Source organism: Leuresthes tenuis, unplaced genomic scaffold, assembly GCF_036924035.1.
Source record: "Leuresthes tenuis unplaced genomic scaffold, fLeuTen1.0.hap1 SCAF_10, whole genome shotgun sequence".
NCBI classification, from domain to species: Eukaryota; Metazoa; Chordata; class Actinopteri; order Atheriniformes; family Atherinopsidae; genus Leuresthes; species Leuresthes tenuis.
In genome coordinates this window covers 7,671,961-7,694,703 of record NW_027325364.1, presented here as the reverse complement: position 1 = coordinate 7,694,703, position 22,743 = coordinate 7,671,961, and the positions used below count along the sequence as shown (strand labels likewise).

Genomic DNA, 22,743 nt, shown 5'->3' with positions numbered 1-22,743 from the left:
ACACTTTACACTTAGCAGAGACTAATGCCTTTGCAATATTTGAAGCTGTACTTTTTGATTCTTTAATTTAAAGGCCCTTGTATGAGGGAATAGTCTTGAACCAATACAACATTTTTTATTTAAAGATAGTTTGTGTCACATTGTACATATGTTCCTGTCTTTGTGTCCATTCTTTAAGTGTCAAATCTGATCGACAGACTAGAAAATGTTTGCCATCAAGGAGAGCTGAAGAACGAAAGTCCTAATCCTATAGTTCTTAAATCCCAAAAAATCCTGATTCATCACTAAGCAATGTTGTCTTTGGTTTTAACATCTAAATCCAAGAGCAATGAAAAATTGTAGGATAAAGATATAGTCAACAGTAGCACCATCGCTGTCTCTAACAGCTGATAAGATAAAAACTAACAACATGGTGGCATCTAGTGGTGAAACACTCCAAATCCAATAAATCGCCTGGCAATGAGACCTTTATTGTAAAATCATCATAATAAACATTTGCATTTTCAAAGCATATGACTGGTCAGCTGTACAGCATAATGGAAACTAAAAGCTCCAAGCTTCTGTAAAAAAACAACAACAATAAAATCTATCAGAGTAGTTTGTTGAAAATGTCTATAAAGTGAGCATACGTACATGACTAAAAGCAAAAAAACAAGATACAATAGATTTAAATGTACAGTTTAAAAACAAAAAATATTAGTTTTTCACAAGTACAAAAACTAAACAATGAAGGCCCCCATAAAACTACCTCAGTAGCTATATCAGCTTACTGAAACTACATAAAAGTGAAAAACCCAATTTAACTTCTCAAGAAACAAACATGTTACCAGAGAAGTACTTATTAACCTGACTTTCACATCTTCAAACAAAATGCTGTACACTCTAAGGCACTTGTGGCAGCCACAAATTTTTATCTAAGGACAGGCACTCGAACATTCATCCGTGCAGCTCTCACTTGTTAGTAGTTTACAACACGTGCAGCATCAATTTAAGTTCATCATGAAATAGAAAAATCAAATTAGTAGTGTGCGTAATATTTACAGTCTCTATAAAAACCAACTGTCTTTTTTATGAGATCAGAGCTGCGTCCAACATCACTGTGACTTTTTACACAACCAGGCTCTCTCGGCTCACAGCTCCATTCTGCAAGAAAGCAAAAGACATGTTCACCTAATGAATTAACCAAAGGAAAGATTTTATTTGAAAACATTTCAGGCTTTGGTGAAAGTGATAATAAGGCCTGCCCCAATCCTTCAAGAACCCCCTGCTTAATATGTTGTACGATGACACATTTATATTCAAAATGTAAATCATGAAATCAGTCAAAAATATAATTTAATTCTTCAAGAAAGTTTTGTAGTGGTATGACTGCCACATTTCATGTGGGAGACCAGGGTTCAAATCCCCTGAATGAAAGGTACTACCCTAGGCAAGACCCCCTCACCCCATCTGCCTGCCTGTAAGTCGCTTTGGATAAAAGCGTCTGCTAAATGCATAAACAAACATATGAAAAGCAGGAGGATAGTGGAGCTGTAAGTGATCATGATGCTGCCGACTTCTCATTTGTGCAACGAAGGTGCATCAGCTCTGCTCAGACTATTTTTACTGACACTGCTTATCAGGAAATTGTTTTTGCTTTCCTTGAATTAACACTGACAGAAACTTGAAGTCAGTCAAAGATCAGTTACACGTTTGTATTTAATTTGAACTTGCCTTGCGGAGGTTGCTTTTCTTTGAAGATGACACACTATCATTGTCACTGTATGGTGGTGGTGGAGGAGGTGGGTAGTCATCGCGGCGACCAGGGTATCCAGAGGGCGGGCTCAGAGGAAGAGGTGGGGCCCCACGCGGCGCCCTCCCCCGGTCTGAACGATCGCTCTCGCTGTCCAGTCGCTCTCGGCTGCGTGCCCTCTGCTGCTCGCCCATCTTCTTCCTCTCCATGGCTTCTCGCAGGAAGCTGTCATCATAATCCACTCGGCCACCCCTGGCACCACCTCCATGCTGGCGGCCCCTCTCCAGGTCCATCAGATCGTCACGACTACGGCTGCGTCGGCCTGCAAGGCCGCCATAGGCCCCTCCTTCTCTTCTCCCACGATCTTCGGGGGAGTAGTCACGCCGTCTGCGGTCATCATAGTTTCGATCGTAGCCGCTGCGAGCGCTGCTGCTCCACTCATCATCTGAGCTGAAGGGGCACAAAACAAACATCCCACAGATGTCTATCATTAGCACCGATCGCACCAATGTTCATGCCAAAATAAAGTTGGGTTTTAGAAATTAGATAAGTAAGGACGAGTGGTTTCTTGTAGTTTAACACTTTCAAAGATTGCTAGCATAGATCAAATTAGTAAAAACTGTATCAAAATTCAAGCTTGTGGGGAAGTTCCACCAGGTTAGACAATAGTTGAAATATCATATTGGGAAATCAATCTTCAAACTGTCAAAGCAAAAACAGAAGAGGGACATTTGTCTCTTTGGTATTAAGATGATACAAAACTGTCTGGCTCTCCTGAGATGATTTGCATTCAAGAAACACGTTTTGATTCCTCCTTGCTATGAGGTGGCAGTGCTACCACAACACCTTCATGCAGCTCTCATTCTCGTCTATCATACAGAATGCATTTAATTTGAGGAAAATCATTTGTGGTTAGTTTTGTCAGTAAATTAGGTGGGTGTTCTGGTAAGCTCTATTTTACCAACCGAAGCTTAAACAACTGAAACTATCATCAGGAACCTCATCTCTTTGAAGTGGAAAGTTGGTGAGCAACAGGCTTCTGAGAAAGCTAAACTGGCATTACGATTTCGTCAACCCATGCCACCTCTGCGGTGCAATGGGCTGAAATCGCTGCCCTCACTGTTCGCAGATTTGTCGCTTTTCTTTTCACCTGACAGCAAACATCGGCAAAAGATTTTAACCAGAAATCTCTTTTTAAATATTTTGTATTCGTTTTCTCAAATTCTCACCCGGAGGTCTTCGAAATAAATCACTTCTGCTTAACAACATGACATAATGGCAGTTGTTTTAAATAAAATTACACACGTCATCTAGTGGTAGTGAGTAGAAACAAGACTTATTGGATCTTATCCAGATCTAACAACTAATGATATACCCAAAATAAATCAAAGCATTTGAGCCCGTTTCTGTTCATCTATTTTCTCCCTTTCAATTACTTTTTACCATTTGTTTGTATACGTATTTATTAATTTATACAATAACATATTTAGAGCCGTAATATGATAATTACAGTGTACCAGACAGAGAAGTGTGGTTCTGAGTGTTTGTGTGAATGACACTTAGTAAAGTACTCTGTAGAACCTAGATAAAAGTGTAGACCATTAACAGAAGTATTTACTATTGGAAAAAAGAATAAAGTAATTAACTGTTATGCTATACAGTTATGTTAAACGACTTTTATGTCCACAAAAAAATAGTTTTCTGAATTAATAATGAACGCACCATGAAATCTGCAGGTTTTGATGTACAAAGCAACGCAGCTTTCAGAATTTCCGAGGAGTACCTTAAACACACCATGGAACCATGTAGTGGGTCCTTAAAAAAAATTGAAGAAACTTCTACAGTAGATGACGAATATCTGAAAATGATGTCGTTAGGCAAAGACCTGACACAGGACCAAAGAGATGCATGTAAATCTTCAGTTGATCCATCTACTGTTCAAAGAAGCCTCATCAGAGATGGTCTTCACGGAGGGAGGTTTCAAGAAATGCATGCCAAATGACAAAAACTTGTGGTGTGATGAATCCACCCAAGAGCACAGACCAAAACATTAAGAAACAGTGTGGGATCATCTGTGGGCAACCAAAATTCAAAGAAGAGCTTTGCGTTTAAGAAATCTTGGGAACTATTCCTTTAGACGACTTAAAGAAATAACAAGAAAGCTTGCTGAAGAGTTTTCAACCTGTACTGAAGGATAAAGGTGATCAAAGTAAATGTTGACTTTCAAGCTCATTAGAATTTTGCAAGCTTGGCTTTTATCTTGTATTTCTACTTATACTTTAACACGTTTCAGTAGACTGCCTGGTAATATGTGAAGAATGAGAGGTGGCTCATGATATTTTCACAGCACTGTAACCGTTACATGGCTCAACCTTATAAGACGGAGTTTTTGCACAGTAAAAACTTCAAAGTATTCAGTTGTCAACACATCAACAGAAAGGTCTGGATGTCTGAAAAGGGCTTATGCTGAAATAAAAAATGCTTTGGGTAACGATGACAATACGATGGTTTTGCTTAGGGAGGTGAGACTCACCCTCTCCTGCCTCTGGGCACATCTGGACGGCGGTTTGGTGGGTGGTCGTCTCTGTAGTGTCTCCGGCCGATGTCATCCAGGTTATCCATGGAACGGGCACGGACGCGATCTCCCATGTAACCTCCACCACGGCGTGGATAGTCATCACGGCGTTGGCCTTGCTGAGAGACACTACTGATGGTGCTCATGGCTTCATCTCGATCATACACTGTGGCCAGAGGTGGAGGCTGGGAACGACCCCCACGACCTCGAGGGTCCAAGCCATCGTGCAAGGAACTGACTTCAGTCATATTGTCCACTGAAAAAAAACAGACAACGAGAGATTAAGCACAAGAGAAGATAAAATGGCGTCCAGTTTGAGTACAAATGAAGTGAGTCTGAAACAGATGGAGCTTATTGAAGCCATTTCCCAGACTTTACAGGAAGTTAATACTGAGGTTTAGTTGTAATCAGTTCAGAGACCTGAAAGTACACACTTAAGTCTGTGTAATCCTTAACAAAGGAGAACAGTTAATGGCATATTAATCTCTTCCATTTTAATCATATGACTTTCATTTGCCTGGTCTGTAACTAGCTGTAATTTGATTAAACTCAAGTCACATTTTAAAACAACTTCCACTGACTACTAAAAACAGCACTAATGCAGCAAAATATAAAAAAGACAAAAGCTTTAAAACAATGCAAATGAATAAGTGAAATAAAATTGCTCTGAAATTTGATCTTATACTAAGTTAACAGCCCAGTGATCAACATGTCTTTTCATGTCACCACTTAAAAAGGGAAGCGTGAGCCTTCCTAACATACGGTGGCGAGATGTTCCATAATTTACAGTTTTACGACTGTCAAGTCTCATCTGTGTGAAACACATCAACCGATCTCAGTGAGCCGCAAGGCACGAATGCTCGGAAGACATTTGAATGATAAAAACAAGCAAACACACTGAAAACGACGAACCCTGAAGATTATAGGGGGAGTCTGTGAAGGGATGGAAGGACTGGATGGATGACTGAAATATCAAGATGACACAGGCTGTGGTTAAGCGACTCTTTATTTTCAACCACTGTGGTCTGCACAGACTCAAGTAGCACAGAGCAGCAGGAAGTGTTCATTCACTTACAGCGGGAGTAGTTGGCAGGTCTGGATGGGTCTAATGTCGCAAGCTCCTTTTCCAAATAGTAAATAGCGCGTGTGGCATTCCCATCAGGGTCCACCTGAATACGATACCCACTTCGAGCTGGGGAGAGGAAACAGTCAATTGGACCATATTTATCATAAAAATGCTTGCTTTTTTCTTATAGTTTCAGTGTATAAATATTTGAAGTTGAATTTGTTGAACGAACAGTGCAGAACTTAATTCATACAAACGGAAAACAACAACAGAACCAAATGCTGTTGGAGTCAGAAATCAGCACAAGAAATCTGAAATAATAATTCTGTCATTATGACTGTGACATTGCAGCTTTCCTTGAATGCTTGGGCAATGACTGTTGGCCGGCTTTTTCAGAAACATTTCAAGATTATTATAGTTAGGGGCAAATAAGAGTTTTGAAAAAGAAAACACAACCTGTATATAACCACGCCATACCTCAAATGTGATCATATCGTTTCATTTTCATTTCATGCTTTCGTACTGATATAACACCCATTTCACATTTTCACTGTTGAGAAAGGACACAAATAACACTACAGAGAGAAAATTCCTCTCATGAGATTGATGATGTGGTTAAGTAAGACAAAAAACCCTATAGCTGCAGTGTGGAACTGAATGAAGGAGGCCTTTACTCACTGTGGTCTCCACCTTCTTGATCGTGCAGTAAAGGCACTTGCGATCCCTGCCCCACTGCAAAGACAACAATCAAGCAAATTGTAAAAGGTTTCCACAGAGTTCAACATCAGAGAAACAGTGAGTTTACTATGACAAGTCACACTTTCAGGTATGCGACATGGACTGCTTTGCCTCTGTTAAACATATTTCAAATTTCAGGCTAAGAACCACAAAAAAAATAATAATTTCTTATACATCTTCTTAATTACTACCTACCCGAGCTTGCACCATCATAGTCACGACCGTAACCATTGTGGGGAGGGGCATGTCCAACTCCATTGGGAAGAGGAAGCAGGGGCATGGCAGGCTGGTGAGATTGCGGGCCACCATACACTGGCTGAGCATACATACTGGGAGCAAAGTAGGTGGGGGCATACTGACTAGACACACCTTTCTTCACTGCTTTCCCTGCCTCATACACTGCAAAAATCACAAAAAAAAGGAAAAAAGCATGATTGTCTCAAACAATTTTAAAGCCACAAAATAAAAAACACTGACAAGTGAAATGAAGAACATCTATCTATTAACTAATTACAATGCGATGTTCCTCTGGGAAATTTTGGACACTGGTATTACGTGTTTGCGACTTCTACAGTGCCACCCACTGAACCACTGGGTCTGCACCATTTATATGCCAGCACAAGGAACGGGACATCAAGCAGGCAGGATCTGCACACCATTCAAATGGAGGATCAGCCAACACATACACCTGCCTTTATCATCAAGCTGATACAAACACAGCACGGTGATCAAGTCTCAAATGGATGAAGAAAACCTTGCAGAATACTCAAATGATTGCTGACAATGTCTTTTCCTTCTGTGGCATATGTATCTTACTTTGCTTTAGTCGTTACTGGTAAAGCAAAATTCTATTTTTGATACTAAGATCTACAGACATTTTTTTTTGTAAAAAAAAAAAAAAAAAAAAAAAAAGAGTATTTCATTTAAAAGCTAGAGAAATTTCACTTGCTCCTTTACCAAATACTTACATGCTCGTGGACAGCAGCACTTCTCAGGACAGCAGGGGCAACTGATGTAGCAGCAGCAGGTGTGCGGACAACACTGACACCAACAGATCCCAATCAGGAGCAGCAGCAACAGGAATCCCAAAACCACCAGGACAACCAGGAGCCAGTCTGTGTGGACCAGAAGGAGGTGCTTTAAACACAGTTTCCTTAAAGATTTGCTTTACTTACACAAATTGGTTTCACATAATTCCAAAATATATCATAATGATAAAGGTCACACACGCAAACATCAAGCTTATGTTACTTGTGGACTAAATGTGTGATGGATTTGTGTAGTAAATCATTCGGGCCAAATGATCGAGACAGACATTCGCTTTTGGTTTCATTTCACTCAAACATAAAGATTAGAAGATGTTGTATGTAAACTGGTCTCTGGAGATTAGTTGGACAAAAGAGGCAGAAGTCTGTAGGCGATTCAGAGCCACAAAGTAACTCATGGACTATATTGTTATATTCCATGTTCACAGAAACAAAACATGTTTATTGCACTGGTAATATGGGTATTTTTTTAAATATTTTGTCAAACTGGAAGAACAGGTTCACTCTTCAAGTTAGTTCCAGCCCCACATGCCACAGAGAGAGGGTGCACACCGTATTCTCAAAGAAATAAACATTTATGGTTGTGCGCACAGATATGGAAATGCTTAGTGTGGTAGGATAAAAAGAAGAACAGTGTATGGACTTTTCATGCACAACAGGATGCTTGTAGCTTCAATGAAGGGTTGCGTTAAAAATGACTCATAACTGCAACAGTACGTTACACCTAAACTGTTCAACTTTTCAGGGTGGTTGAAGCTTCTAAAGAACACACACCAGCTGAGTGGCCTCCAGTAACATAACTATGCTGCTTCATTCAAAGCTAAACTTGACAGACCCCCTTTTGCCTTTAACATGGGACTGAAACATTGCTCGACTAAATTAAGTGGCATGTACTACCTTCCATAACCAGTAAGTCAATGCCAGGCAGGAGGTCAGTAGTATTTGACTTTCTCTCTGTGAAAGAAAGATAAAGCCACAATTACTTTAAGGTGGTATCTGTCTAGCTTCACTGCCTAAAACTTTTGACTCAACATACTTTTGAGAACCCAGTTTGTGGCAAGCATTCTGCCTGGTGACAATAAATCTTCCCCCCACACTTAGTCATCAGCCACTTCCAAAACAAGCCACAGCAAGGATTTTTGGTACATTTTCCCTCACATATATGCATAATTGCTTCTGAAAATAGGGACAGATAGAGAGGGGAAAAAAGGGGCAGAAAACTGAAAAAAGAAAACTGGGTGTGGAAAGAGCAACAAAAAGGAAACTCACCAAGTACAATCAGCTCTGTGTAGTCTTCGCCATTCCCTGAAAGATCCTGGGATGAGATGACGGAGCAGACATAAACGCCGCTGTCTCCCCATGCTGTCTGTGCTATATTCAGGTCTGCATCTGTAAGGAAAACATTTTTTGTGTTGTTATTTACTATCATTCTAATTCTACTAGAGTAAGATCTTATGATAACAGCTAAGTGCAGTTTTTTTTGTTTTTTTAAACGTCTCTTAACTAGAAAAGTAGCAAATGTCTGTGCTTACTCTCAGTGTGTGGATGCTACTTCACCGGGGCATCTTACCATCATTTTGGTAGCTGGGTTTCCTTTATCTTGATGTGGTCAATAAATTGAACAATGATGAATAAGTAGCAGATGCTGCTACAACTGATATAGTAGTGGGTTGTGTATGAACTGTTTTTTTCGAGTTCATAAAAGACCATCTATACTTAATTATTAAAACAGAACATTGATATGATCTTAAACACTGCCCACTCAGAGTGGGGGAAACCCAGGTTATTTTGGTCACATGCATGGTTGAGAGCAGAGGCCTGAGAATCAAAGTCAAAGAGCTCTGCAACGCACTTTTTTCAAGCTTTCCAAATGTCATCCTGAGCGGGAGTGATTGTGGCGAAAGAGGTTCTTTTAAAAATGCAACACGTTAGAAAAATTTGTTTGTCAAGTGTCATGTAAACATGCTTACTGTGATTTGATATTTAGTCTTTATACTTTACTTTTTTATGTATTCATTTATGTAATTATTTAAGTATAAACTATCAATGTTAGCTCATACAAACAATCATTATTTCCCTTGCTTCAGACAGTTTCTGCTCATGTTCCACTATAGCATGTCATCCCTTCACATATGGAAAATATAACATAAGTTAAACCTCAGCAATAGTCAGATTCTCATTTGACTTATTTCTCTATGAAAACTGTCTTGCCAACATGGACATACCGCAAACAATTTCAGTTTGAAAAGCAGATGTACACAGAAGCTACAGATTTTTGATGATAAATCTATGTAAAAGATAGATTTATGTTCACCTCATACTTGCCTCTTTTTAAATCTAATTGGTCCGTCCAGTCAAAATATCACACTTAGTTTTTATTTCTTGTAGAATAGGCTTTAATAAACTCACTGTTCATGATGCTGATCTTGCGACCCTGATATTCTTTGCCGAGGGTAACGGCGTTGGCCTGTTTCGAAGCCACTATGCGGATTGTCCGTTGGCTGTCAGCACACTCGATGTTAGGGTCATAGTTGGGGTTGTTTTGAGCCAAGACGTTCTCTGCGCTGCTGGGATTGAGCGCAGCCTGGATCGGGTCCCGGCAGTATGATTTGTACTTCCAGGTGATAACAGGAGGCTGAGTGGCAGTCGTCTGGAAGTCACAAGTGAGGGTGACAGGCTGGAAGAGGATGACAATGTACCTCTTGGTTGGACACTGGACCGAAATGGCCAGGGTGGACTCTAGAAAGTATCAGAAAAATAGTGACAATAAAAGGCATATTAGTAGGACCAACAGATGATCTAAATTTAGAAACATTTTGTAACACTAGCTAAAGACTTTTCAGTGGCCTTTAAGGTGTGGCACATGATAAACAATGTTTCTTCACTGTCAGTATCACTGAGAGTGGGTGAGATGAGTCACTTCAAATGTGGTCCATGCTCTCAGTCTGGTTGCTACAGACATGAAGACTATAATACCTATGATCTCAGAACAGATGAATGCACAACACTTTGATTTGGATACAAATGAACACTTTCAGTCATTTTAGGAGATTCGACAGTAAGAAAAATTCTTTCCAGTTAGAAAACAACCAGTTATAAGAAGGGACATTGTATGGCCTGATGTAACCTACTTCCACCTACATTTTCAACATATCACAACAAATAGCAGCCCAAACATTGGACATTTAGCTCACTTGAGTTCAGTTGAAATGAAAGATATTTATTTGTAAATCTCCTGAAAACCAACCAGATCTGAGTCATACTTCCTCTAGTCCAGTTTCTGTCTCCCTACTGTTCATATCTGTCATAAAGGCACCATAAAAGAGAGAGGGGGGGGGGGGGGGGGGGGGGGGGTGTTAAAAATGTGTGTTCCACCTGGCACAGCCAGAATTAACATTTCTTGTAAGCTAATAAAACAGCATTTTTCTTGATACATGAGTAAAGCCTGTAACAATTTAAACATAATCATAGTAACATTAAATGTCCGTTTTGCATTATAATTTGAAGGCCTGTCTTTTTAACCCTTTTTATGGCCCATTTTCTTTCACTTTTCTTTTAAACAAAAATAAAAATACATATTTCGTTGCTACAAACTACAAAACAATGAATTTTTAAAAAAATCAACCATCTAGCGGACAGCTATCAAACTGAAGAAAATAGATTTCTGTTATGTTGTATACCTCAAAAAAATATTGCTTTTTGATCAAATATAAACTGCGCTCTGCATAAACCTTGGGAGAAAATGCAAACATTGAGAACAATGACTGGATAGGACAAAATAAAACATGTCAAATGTCAACATGCACAGAACCGCTCAACACCAACGCCGTTTTCACGGAAGAGGCCCACCCTTTCCCTGTCTAGTGAAAAACAGGCCAACTTACCTGTTGCCAAAAAAGCAGCGATGATTACCGCCCAAAACATTTTTAATCCTGTTTCCTCGTTTTCACAGTTGATATCACTGTTAAAAATAAAACAATTGCTGACGCAAAAAAATTGAACCAAAGTACACTGAGCGCTGCGATACTTTTCCTCAGCCAGGTATTGCCAGCTCCATTTTGAGTATTTAGCTGGAAGACAGGAGGAGCACCTGAATGCCTCACGTCACAGGCACAGTCAACAGGTGAACTTTTAGAGACGGGTTGCGAAACACGGGGGGTGTTAAATTGTTTGAGGTTGTTTTTGTTTCAGGTGAGGCTCATTTCGCTATCAAAACTTAGTGCTGACAGCAGTAAAGAGGGTTTTTAAACAAACGAAAAATATATTTTTCTTTGTTCACATACATTCGCTAAAGTGGAAATTTGGCTTTATTTTCTCATGTTTCTCCTTCCCGTTAGTTGGTACGATCCAGACTATAACGCCATCAGAGCACTGTTAATGTTTAACTCGGTGGTAGGAGTCGCTCTAACGGACTCATTTCCGGGGTGAACATTTCGTTTTTAAGTTTTGCCCAAAAGTGCGTTACTATACTTCTGTTGTATGTGATGTGCTATTGGCAAAGCAAACCTTTACTCACAGCCCTGCCTCACTGAAAGTGAACACTTTTCTCTTGTGTGTTTATGTGTAGGTTTTGTTGTGTCTGCTAGTTTAAGATGGGGTTTTTGGCCTCGAAAGTCCCTCAGTCAAGCAGCTAGAAGCCAAGCATGATGGAGGCCCTGACTGTGATCCTTTGTTATTTCCTCCACTTACCTGCTCTATGTTCTTAGTTCACTGCTGCTCACTTCAAATGAATTAATACCGAACAGTATTAGATTTTGATATGAATTGATCAAATACATTCTAGAGCTGCCCAAATGATATAGAATAGAATAATAATTTGATTGTGAGCTAATTAATAATTATAATTCAGTAATGTCTATTATAATATTGGTCATTCTGCACAACAATTACCTTTTTTTTTTGTTATTTGACTAAAAAGCTATTTGACATACACTGTTATAACACTGAGATATGATCTATGGCTTAAATCAGTCTGTTTTATAAATAATGACATGAATCATATGGTGTTTAAAGCATTTTTATTATTTAGACTGAAAATCCTCATTTCAACTCTATTTACAAACTCAGTTTTATAAAGCTGCAAGCTGCTAAGTAGAATTAGCATTTTTTATCAATAGAATTGAAAGCAATTATTTCAGTAATAGAATATGTTTATGTAGTGGTGCCTGGAGACGTGGGTATACATGTAATTTTTGGCAATTTTCTTTTTGATTTTGTATTTGCTTGGATTTTTGCACCAGCTGAGGTGGTTTGGACATCAAGCTGCCTCCTGGTGGCTTTCCTTTAGAGGCCTCAGGGCAAACCTAGAACATGCTAGATAGGTTACATATCCCATTATATCATGCCAGGATCCCTCAGGTGCAGCTGGAGAGTGGGATCATGGACCTCGGACAATGGATGGATGGATATTATGAATGGATTTTGAAGTGGGTATGCTCTATGATGACTAAAATATAATGGGAGACATTCTATATACCCCTATATACCCTGCATTACACCATTATACATAGGACACTTAAAACACTAAGTTTGCAGCAAAAAGAAAGCTTATAATTCCATCAGCAAATAAAAAGAAGAAGCTTGATTTGATTGGTGAGCAGTGTTGACTTTGCAGTATTCCTTGTTGCCATCTTTTTTTAATCCTGTTACAAATTTGGGAAAAAAAATAGGTGTAAGTACATGTAATTAAAGAGTCAGTGTATTTGTAGGTCAATTTTTTAATTTTTTTGAATATTTGGATCTTGTATATTACAGCAATTTAAATTCAATTGTAGAGTAAAATAAATTTAAGTTAATGGTTTGAATAAACATCATAGATAATGAGAAATTCAATCCTTAAAGAAATTAACCTACCTGCTGCAAGAAGAGCTAGAAGAAAAGAATGTTCAAAAAAATTAAATCCCCGAACTGTAAATCCAAATTTTAAATTATTTTAATGGCAATCATTTGATTGTTTTTAAATGGAATAGAGTCACTTTAGACAATAATGCAGACAATATAAGATAGATCTGCTGTTCAATTGAATGTGTTGAAAGTTGAGTTTCATATCTAGTCATACTTACAGTTGAGATCAGCAGTGCTACAACCATCACCAAAAAGAGACCTGGAAAATAAAAACATACTGTTGTCCTATTGCCACATATTCTCATATTTACGTATAACCACGCTCGACTCGTATATTTTGTGTGTGCCATATTCAGATTATCACAAAGGTAAACTGAAGATGCATGCTGACTAAAAAGCAGATATCATAACAGACATATCAGAATCCTGTAGCCCTGTTGATAGATGTAGCTAAAAGTAGTAACAAACAAAGCTGCAAAGCAAACCCACAGTGATATGTCCATATGCTGAATAATCTACTTTTATGTTAAATAAACCAGCCACTTGTCGCTCATGTTTTTAGCTTCAAACACACACTGAATAATTTTGCTGTTATCAAAATAGATTAGGACTATGTTGGGAAGAAGAAAACAGACTGAATCTGGATCCAGTGACAGAGCCATGTCCCGGGCAGTCTCCGTTAATTTCAGGGTGATTACTGCAGACACCATCAATCTGTTTTGTAAACTGTCACCCAATGACTAATACAGTGTCCAGTACAATGCATTGTAATCAAGAGAAAAACAAAAGAGTTTAACTTTCTTGTTCTTTAGATACCTGTCTCCCTGTATTTGACACTGCCTCATACCAGAATAACTATGTCTGGCCCAGGAGTATTTGCCCTGGGCTCTAAAACTGAGGGAGCCCTGATCAAGTCAGCTTAAACCCTGGAAGTGACAAAGCGAAAGCCCCGAGCACACACTCACTTACTTACTTTTGACCAAATAGTTTAAATGTGGCTAGTTTTGTAAAAAGAATATGTTATAACTTGATAACCTGTGTGCACAGCTGTGGTTTTAAAACAAATTATTTCTCATTTAAATGCTGGGGTTATAAAGCACCAGTTAACAAAGAAAACGTCTGACAAATCTGTCAACATGAACTAAAGTCTCAAAGGTAGAAATGAGATTGTTTTGAACGTTAGGAGGGGCTACACTCAGCATGTGTACTGTACTGCTAACTAAATGCAGAGAATACTTACTGCCGCCAGTAGCTGTTCCATAATTTCCTGGGTAAGAGATCTGCTGGTATTCACCTAAAGAGGATGAGAGAAATCAAAAGTCCATCAGAAACCTGCACTGACACATAGTGAACCTTTCTGATTTAGAGAATCAAAACACTGATCAACACGCTGACATTTTAAGGCTTTTATGATGGCACAAGCTATGAGCAAAAGTTGGAGGTACATATACAACGTCGATTAATTAATTATCAGTTTGGAGACTGAAGCTTTTGGAGCTGTTGAGCTAATTAGGGAGGGTTCTTTTTATTATCATTATTGTGGCCAGATTAAACCTCAGCACACTGAAGCTTTCTGATCATTTGTGTTGAAAGAATAATTATCTTGCTAAGCCTTTAAATTTTCAGTAGTCTCATCTGCTGCTTAGAGCTTTACGATTTTGGTTAATGTTTCCATATATACATATATATATATATATATATATATATATATATGTATACATATACCATTGCCTGCCAGTCTTTTAAATAAAGATTTTAATATAATTTAGTGTCCTAAGTTTATATAACATTTAAACAGCTTTTTGAGACCTGAACTTTGACTTGAATTAAATAACAAAATAAAAAACATTTTTTTAAAAAGTAACACAAACCAAAACCACAAATGACTAGCTCAAAAACAAAACCTTACATCTTTATATGAAAGCATGACTGTAGCCCTGGAACATATCATTTGAACGCTAATGAACAACTGAAAGATTAATCATTAGATCATTAGAGCACATGCATCAAATACAGTAAAATGCACATGAAATGTTACTATGGTGAAAGCTGTTGTTTTACTTAGTTAGAGATAACGGATAAGATGCGAACATCACGTCCATTTCTTGTAAAGCTTCATCTAAACAGTATCATCCTGAAGACTCCCACAACTGTTCTGTTTAGGAACTTTTTAAAAAAATAGAACATTGATATTTAAACAAATGAAAAAACAAAAGTTATATCAGTAAAGCCAGCGTATGACCAGAACCTATAAGAGATTAATGTTTGATACATACACTTCACGAGGTCCAGTGGTTTAGATGTATTATCCTCTGCTTCGATGCTGATGACGTCATATGGGCAGTAGACCACCACATTGGACTGGCCCAGACACACACTGCAGTTCTTAGTGGGCAGATGCATCCCAGAACATTCTTGAAATTTATCTTTGAGGTCTCTCTCGTAACGTAGAATGTCATCACTAAATATTTTTATGAGATTTGGGCATCTTTCATCCAAGCAGGTAAAACAATTACCAGCTGGCAGTGCTGGTACTAGTGCAGAGAAAAACATAAATGAGGAGCTTAACATATGTAAAAAACTGAATTAATCTTGGGTGTAAACACATTTTATTTGGCTGCAAGTACCAACAGAAGGAAAATATTATGTTAATATTAAAATGTGTTAAAAAAATCATGTTATTCACAATTCAGTTTAGTTCCCAGTGAAAAATTATTATCACTATAATTATCACACATTAACTAGCTTTTCATATAAAACATACCAGCAGCTGCAGTACAGGCGACCACCAGGTTACTTGCCACTAACAAGCCAAGGCATACAGGAAAAGCAGAAAGGAACAACAGTCTGTCTGATATGGAGATATGCAGAGAAATACATGAACAGTTATCACTTTACAGTTCTGCTGATGTGAAAATAACAGAATCTGATGACTAATCTTATCTTCACTATCATGTTAAGTTTTGATATCAGTAATAATTACTAATGATATAATAATAATGATAATGACAACGATAACTATTATCATTATTATTGTTGTTAATGTTATTTTAATTTCTTCTTTCTGGACATTGATTCCATATAATATTTTAACTGTGAATATTGACAGTGTCGTATATACATTATATTAACAAGTGTGTCCAATATTCTTCCTCCTTATACATGTAAATGTCAGCTCAACACCATCATTAGAATTGCCTGGGGAAATGACTATATAATCGAATTTAAATATTTCTAAAGTTAAAAAAAACTGTCAATTTGCATTAAAAGTTCATCGCGGACATAGAGTGTATATAATGTGAATTAAACTATTGTATTTTTTACTAATGTATTTAACGACTAAATGCAAAGAAAATATGAAATATTTAAATGTATTTGAAAATACAATTTTCAATTCATACAAAAAATATCTTAGTAATATAATTTGTTCATACCAGCAGCTCCATAACCCTTGTTTTTTCTCCTGTAGCCTTTCCTGTTTCTTGTTTCTTGAGCATATTTCGCCTTTCCCTTTACTGGTTCCATCTTAGAGTCCATGATGCAGAAATCTCTTCCGGCTTCCTCTTCATCTGCCTCTGTAATGGCTGCTGTTTCAGGTAAAGTCATGACTGCTTCCTCTTCTTTGCTTTTTTTTGCTGGTGGCATCAGTGGTGGTGGGCTGTTTTCTTGTGCCTTTGCTAAACTGTCTGGTCTAAAAAACACTTTCCCAGCAGATACACGCTGTGCCTCAGATATTTTCTCCTCCATGTCTGATGGCTCAGACATGTCTTGCTCTACTTTTGGAATGGGCCTCACACAAATTCCTGTCTCTGCTACAGACAGAGCCAGTTTAGCCATTGTTACCTCGAAGGTATTACTGATCTTGTGCTCCATGTTGGTAGAGAGACCTTCATCACTGTAACATCAAAAAGTGAGGCTTTCTTTACAAAAGACAAACAAAAGTATAGCTCCCGTTTTTTGTTCACAAAGGAGATGAATAAGTGTTGGTAATTCAAACTAAATAAATGTAAAATCATTTAAAACAGATGATCAAATTTTACTAGAAACAAAGATCAAAAAGGTTTCAGGCACCAATGGTTGAGAATAGCATTACACAACATTCAGATAATTTTGACTAATATATTTTAAAATTGATTTGTAAGAGAAATTAGAGTACGTACCCGCTCTCCTGTGGGCATTCGCCACCTTTGAGATTGAAACACAGTATAGTTAATGATAGTTTTCATGGACAGGCACATGAATGTGCCATTTTTAAGATTTGACAAAACCATTTTAGTCAAATGTTACTTTGTTGCCTGCATCTTGGAAGAGATGCAGCAGTTAGATAGCAGCTTTGCAACAGAAACACGAATACCATTGCATCAGCAACACGTGTTAACCATATTTGATAGTTCGGAGCAAAATCTGCTGCAAAAATCTTAACAAAACAGTTTATTTGGCTAATCGGCTTTCTAAAGTGGACGGAATGTTTGGTCTAAACTGAATGAGTTTGAAACTCAGACACATCCTGTCAAAGACGTTTTTTAAGGCTTGAAATGAATGACAGATTATCACATCATAAAACATTCTTATTGTACACAATTAAACCGCAAAATCTAACTGAACAATCTTACTTTGAGACTGAGAATCGTCAAAATCTTCGGGAATGTAAGCCATTGCTGTTACAGTAAACTGCTGCTGTTGAAAATCTAAGCGCTCATCCAGGAAATGTGAAGCATGTTTAACTTCCTGTACAATCTAGACTTTATCAGTATTAGATCCCCATCTGGTGGACAAAGCTTTTCAAACTTTCCCTAAGAGTTAGGACATTTCTATAGATGAATGCAAACAACATGGGATGCAGCGTGTTTAATCTGTTTCTTTCATCTTTACTCAGCCAAAAGAAAGATATCATCAATCTGATTTCATTCTGGAGGATTTCCTTTCTCCAGAGGTCAAAGGAATGCTGCATGTAATCACATGATATGCCATTGAAATGTGTCTTGTTTATCATTGCTGTAAATACACAACGTGAATTGAATTTTTTTTCATAAAAGTTGAGTTTTAACTGTGTCCCTAGTTTTTCTGAGAAAGTGACCAGCGAAGCATGATGAACGCAGAACTTCCTGATTTTTCATTTTATGACGCTGTCCTGACCATTTTCATTTTCCATCTTCAGCTGCAGCTCTGTAATTTGTTACTTGTTTCAGTTACCTACGCAGTTTTTGTTTCTTAATGGCTGCCTCATTTTTCTCTTTCCTCTCTCCTCTCATCCAGCTACCCAATGAATGTAGTTTTGATGTAGTTTTCCCTCTTTGATGTCAACAATCCATCTTAAAGAGAAAATGGGTTTTACTTTGTAATACTGTAAGGTTTTGACCATAGTATGTAAAGTACCCTGAGATACATATTATTTAACACTACATTATTAAAATTCAGTATAACTGAATGAAGTAGTGAATTAATTGAATCAAATAAATCAAGTAGTATTTGGAATTTGGAAAAACACATTAAGGCAATAACAAAGTCAGCCTACTATCACCTTAAGAATATATCAAAGCTAAAAGATCTGATGTCTCACCAGGACCTGGAAAAACTAGTCCATGTGTTCATCTTTTGTAGACTTGATTATTGTAATAGCATCTTTACAGGACTACCTAAAAAGTCAGTTAGACAAATACAGCTAATCCAGAACTCAGCTGCTCGAGTCCTCACTAAGGCCAAAAAAGTGGAGCACATCAGTCCAGCTCTGAAGTCTTTACACTGGCTGCCTGTCCATCAGAGGATAGACTTTAAAGTTCTGATGCTGGTCTATAAAGCTCTGAATGGTCTAGGACCAAAATACATCAGTGACCTCCTGACCCAGTATGAACCTCCCAGACCCCTCAGGTCATTTGGATCCGGTTTTTTATCAGTTCCCAGAGTCAGAACCAGACATGGAGAAGTTGTATTCAGCTTCTATGCTCCACATGTCTGGAACAAATTCCCAGAAAGCCTCAGATCAGCTGAAACACTCAGTGTATTTAAGTCCAGGTTGAAGACACATCTATTTTCAGCTGCATTTGAATACAGCTCCAAACAAGTTTGAGTTTCAAAACAGAATCATATTTTAACTACTGATTTTCTCTTTCATGTATATCATTTTATTACATTTTTATTCATTCTTATCTTTATTGTTCTGATTTTATCTATCGTTCTTATTTATTTCTTTTGTTTAAATTCTAAATCATGCTTTTTATTTCTACTGTTTTAATGTCTCTGTAAAGCACTTTGAATCACCTTGTCGTTGAATTGTGCTATACAAATAAACCTGCCTTGCCTTGCCTAGTAAATCAGTCATAAACAGCTATAATTAGTGCATAAAGCTCTACAATAGGCAGTAAATGGAACAGCCAAACATTTAGGCATTAATGAATCCATAATAATAATAATCAGGTAGTATATTTCATTCCATATTTTGGCTTGTCTCTTTTGACAGTCGATCCACCGATTAGTTGAACTGTCTCTTTTTACACATTTTGTATTTGTTAACATTCCCACTTTCGTCTATGAATAATATTTTGACAGCCACAGATTTCTCACAAAAAATATGCAGTCATGTTACAACATCTGTTGTTAATAGTGACAAGATATAATAAAAATGTGATTAGCCATCATTATTGGCAATATGATACTTATATCTTGACGTCAAACTTCAGCAACAATGTGCTAAAAGTGAAAGAATTCCCACAGAAGCACAGTGTTCATGTTCATTAATTTTTTTAATCTGACATTTGGCACAGGACTGCTTATCACATTAGACATTTGGCAAAGTCAAGTTTGGTGGTTAGTTAAAAAATTCTTATTCTTCGGTTTTTGCTTTATCAGCTTTTGTTGCTTGGCTGTGGCTCAGCTGCGTTTTCCTTTACAGTTTTGGAATAAATCTAGTCTTACCTTCAGTATGCATTTTGGGTGCTTCAACCTTATTATCCAACTAAACATTTTAGAAGTAGACTGATGGCTTACATATGGGTGAGCTGTCCTGGGTTTGCCCTGCCTCTCACCCCATGACTCATGGAAAGGGCTCTAGCCCCCACCACCAATCACCATCACACAAAAGAGACCTAGAAAAAAAAAGCACAGTCATGTTGAGTCAAAAAAATTCTACCTGCTGTCAATTTCAGCACGTTATTGTCAACCTCCTACTGACAATCAGTCATACGGAGAAATGAAGGGAAATCCTCTTGCAAAATCCCTTTTCAGATGAAATTTTGTGCTGGTTTTCATGATGACACAATCTGCTTAAACAAGACAAACATTTGCAAAAACACATATTCTGTGCATGTGAAAGTCCCTTGTAATCTCCCACTTTGTTACAGCTCAGATAAGTTTCATTCTTAAGTCTTATCCAGCAGTTAGCTTAAATGTATGAATATCTGAGCATGACAAGCAGCCAAAAGTGCTGCACTTGGTTTTGAATAAAATGTGTGTGTTATCAATATAGAGCAAAATGTTTGCTTGAAATAAAAGCATTACTATGGATGCCTATAGCAGACACTTTGAAAGGGGTTTTTATCCTCTGCCCTGTGGCAGGTAACATGATGCATGTTGATGTTCGTACTGAATCCTCAAAGAGACATCAATGCTCTCAAAGTCTGTTCCAAAATCCCCTATAACTTTATAAAAATACTAAAAGCCACCTGGGCCCAGTTAAATCAACTCAGGTGACCTCTGCTCATCATAGTTTTGATGACTGAAGCCCAACAAAATGGAGAACATACCAAACCTTAAGATTGATGGTTGTGTGTATAATTGGATGTGTGTATAGTTTCACAATGATTAGGATTCATAAAAGAAATCAGAGATACTTGTCTCTTTATCAATCTGCTGAAAACACTGACTATGTACATTTCTGGCTTTGTATGCACATATAGTTTCAGTCATGAAACTACACACAGCTTTATGCATCTTTGCCCTAAATCTAAGCCCATGAGAACACTTTTGATACAGAGGCCATGCTCAGTAGGAGTTTTCCTACTAAAATGCTCATCGACAATACTTACTACCACCAGTAGTAAAAATCAGCTGCTGTTCCCCTAAAGATGATGAAAGAAATTACATATATTGGGGACTAAATCAATTAGCCAATCTTGTTGAGAACAATCAAGAAAATGAAATTTTATGACGCCTTTATAATGATGCAAGTTGCTTAAAGTAAAGGCAAAGGCTGCCATAGCATACACAGCAAAGTATGACGCTGTACTTTTACAGAGCACAGAGAACAGACATATATTGTGAAATTTTCTGTTGAAACCTTTGTGAGCAGCCATGATCAGTTTGGATACCAAGGTTTTTGGTGGTGCTGATCTGTGGTCCATTAATCATAGGTATAATATTTTTCAATGACTAGATGAAGCTTTTTTAAGTGATAAAGCTTTCCAGACATTTTTGTTGAAAAACTGTTCATTTCTTAGACTTAGACTAAACTTTATTGAGCCCTTTGGGATGACTCCCTCCGGGAATTCCAGTCTCCAGCAGCTTATATAATACAATAGGAAAGAGTCAGCACACAGAGGGTAAAAATAAAATAATAATAATTAAAAAAAAAAAATATATATATATATATATATATATATATATATAAATACAAAGATTAGATAACAAATATACACTCTTAGAAAATATAGAAGTAGAAAGTGGATAATTTCTCGGGGTTTTGAATGCTTGCTGACCCCAAACGTCTTGCAGTGTTATCATGTATTTTCTTTTATATTTAGTTTCAAAGCTACAAATAATATACAAATGTAATTACAAATCTTACCACGTTACCAGCCTAAAAACAAATTCAAAATTATATACCCCCCCCCAAAAAAAGCTACAAATAATATACAAATGTAATTACAAATCTTACCACGTTACCAGCCTAAAAACAAATTCAAAATTATATAACCCCCCCCCCAAAAAAGCTACAAATAATATACAAATGTAATTACAAATCTTACCACATTACCAGCCTAAAAACAAATTCAAAATTATATAACCCCCCCCCCCCCCCCCCAAAAAAAGCTACAAATAATATACAAATGTAATTACAAATCTTACCATGTTACCAGCCTAAAAACAAATTCAAAATTATATACCCCCCCCCCCAAAAAAGCTACAAATAATATACAAATGTAATTACAAATCTTACCACGTTACCAGCCTAAAAACAAATTCAAAATTATAGCCATGACATGACATGACATTATAGCCCAGCAAGGCCACTGGCTGAAGTGGTATGGTGGGAACAACGGGGTATCACATGGAGTGACCTGTCGAGCATGGGAGCAAACAGAATAAGCTTCATTATGAGAGTCCTCTCCAACCAATGTCCAGCTTTGGTTTAGAAAGGGTCTAGTCACCTCTGTGCAGCTCCAGCAACCCTCAAACACATTGTGGTGGGTTGAAAGGTAAGCTTTACAAAATGTAGATACACTTGGCACTGCAATCAAGTTTTAAGGTGCTTGGCTGCAACACTCGAAGACAAGAGAACATCAGCCAATGCCACTCCTCTCTCATTGACCTGTATTTGTCAAAAGTCATTAATGCAAGGTGATACTTTTATTTGTTTTCTTGGTCAAAAATTAAAGTCCTGAGGGAAAAGCTTTAGGATAGCACATCCACATGTCTGGAAGAATAGCTTAGACTGTTAGGGGAATGTTTTCAAGTTCAGAGGTTGTAGGATCAAAGCTTATGTTGCAATTCATTTTCAGGTCCAATACTGAAAATGCAGATTAAGTTC

The 22,743-nt window shown here is 37.5% G+C and overlaps 1 protein-coding gene and 1 long non-coding RNA gene across 4 annotated transcripts; both read right to left on the bottom strand.

Annotated features, from left to right (window-relative positions):
• Window positions 1-449: 449 nt before the first annotated feature.
• lsr (lipolysis stimulated lipoprotein receptor) lies at window positions 450-11,250 on the bottom strand. The gene is made up of 11 exons (XM_072393776.1): window positions 11,042-11,250; window positions 9,567-9,896; window positions 8,427-8,546; window positions 8,055-8,111; window positions 7,080-7,226; window positions 6,307-6,510; window positions 6,052-6,105; window positions 5,383-5,499; window positions 4,266-4,563; window positions 1,714-2,182; window positions 450-1,143 (listed from the first exon to the last, which is right to left on the bottom strand). Exons 1-11 carry the CDS (start codon window positions 11,079-11,081, stop codon window positions 1,108-1,110), a joined length of 1,872 nt encoding a protein of 623 aa, XP_072249877.1. The 5' UTR covers window positions 11,082-11,250; the 3' UTR covers window positions 450-1,107.
• Window positions 11,251-13,159: 1,909 nt separating this feature from the next.
• On the bottom strand, window positions 13,160-15,832 carry LOC140315635 (uncharacterized). 3 transcript variants are annotated; one of them, XR_011917276.1, is made up of 4 exons: window positions 15,766-15,832; window positions 15,278-15,529; window positions 14,242-14,295; window positions 13,160-13,260 (listed from the first exon to the last, which is right to left on the bottom strand). It is a non-coding gene; the product is annotated as an uncharacterized lncRNA (long non-coding RNA). The 3 variants fall into 3 exon arrangements; XR_011917274.1 differs by lacking the exon at window positions 13,160-13,260 and having other exon boundaries at window positions 14,104-14,295; XR_011917275.1 differs by lacking the exon at window positions 13,160-13,260 and having other exon boundaries at window positions 14,104-14,295; window positions 15,278-15,535; window positions 15,766-15,825.
• Between the last annotated feature and the right edge of the window lie 6,911 nt (window positions 15,833-22,743).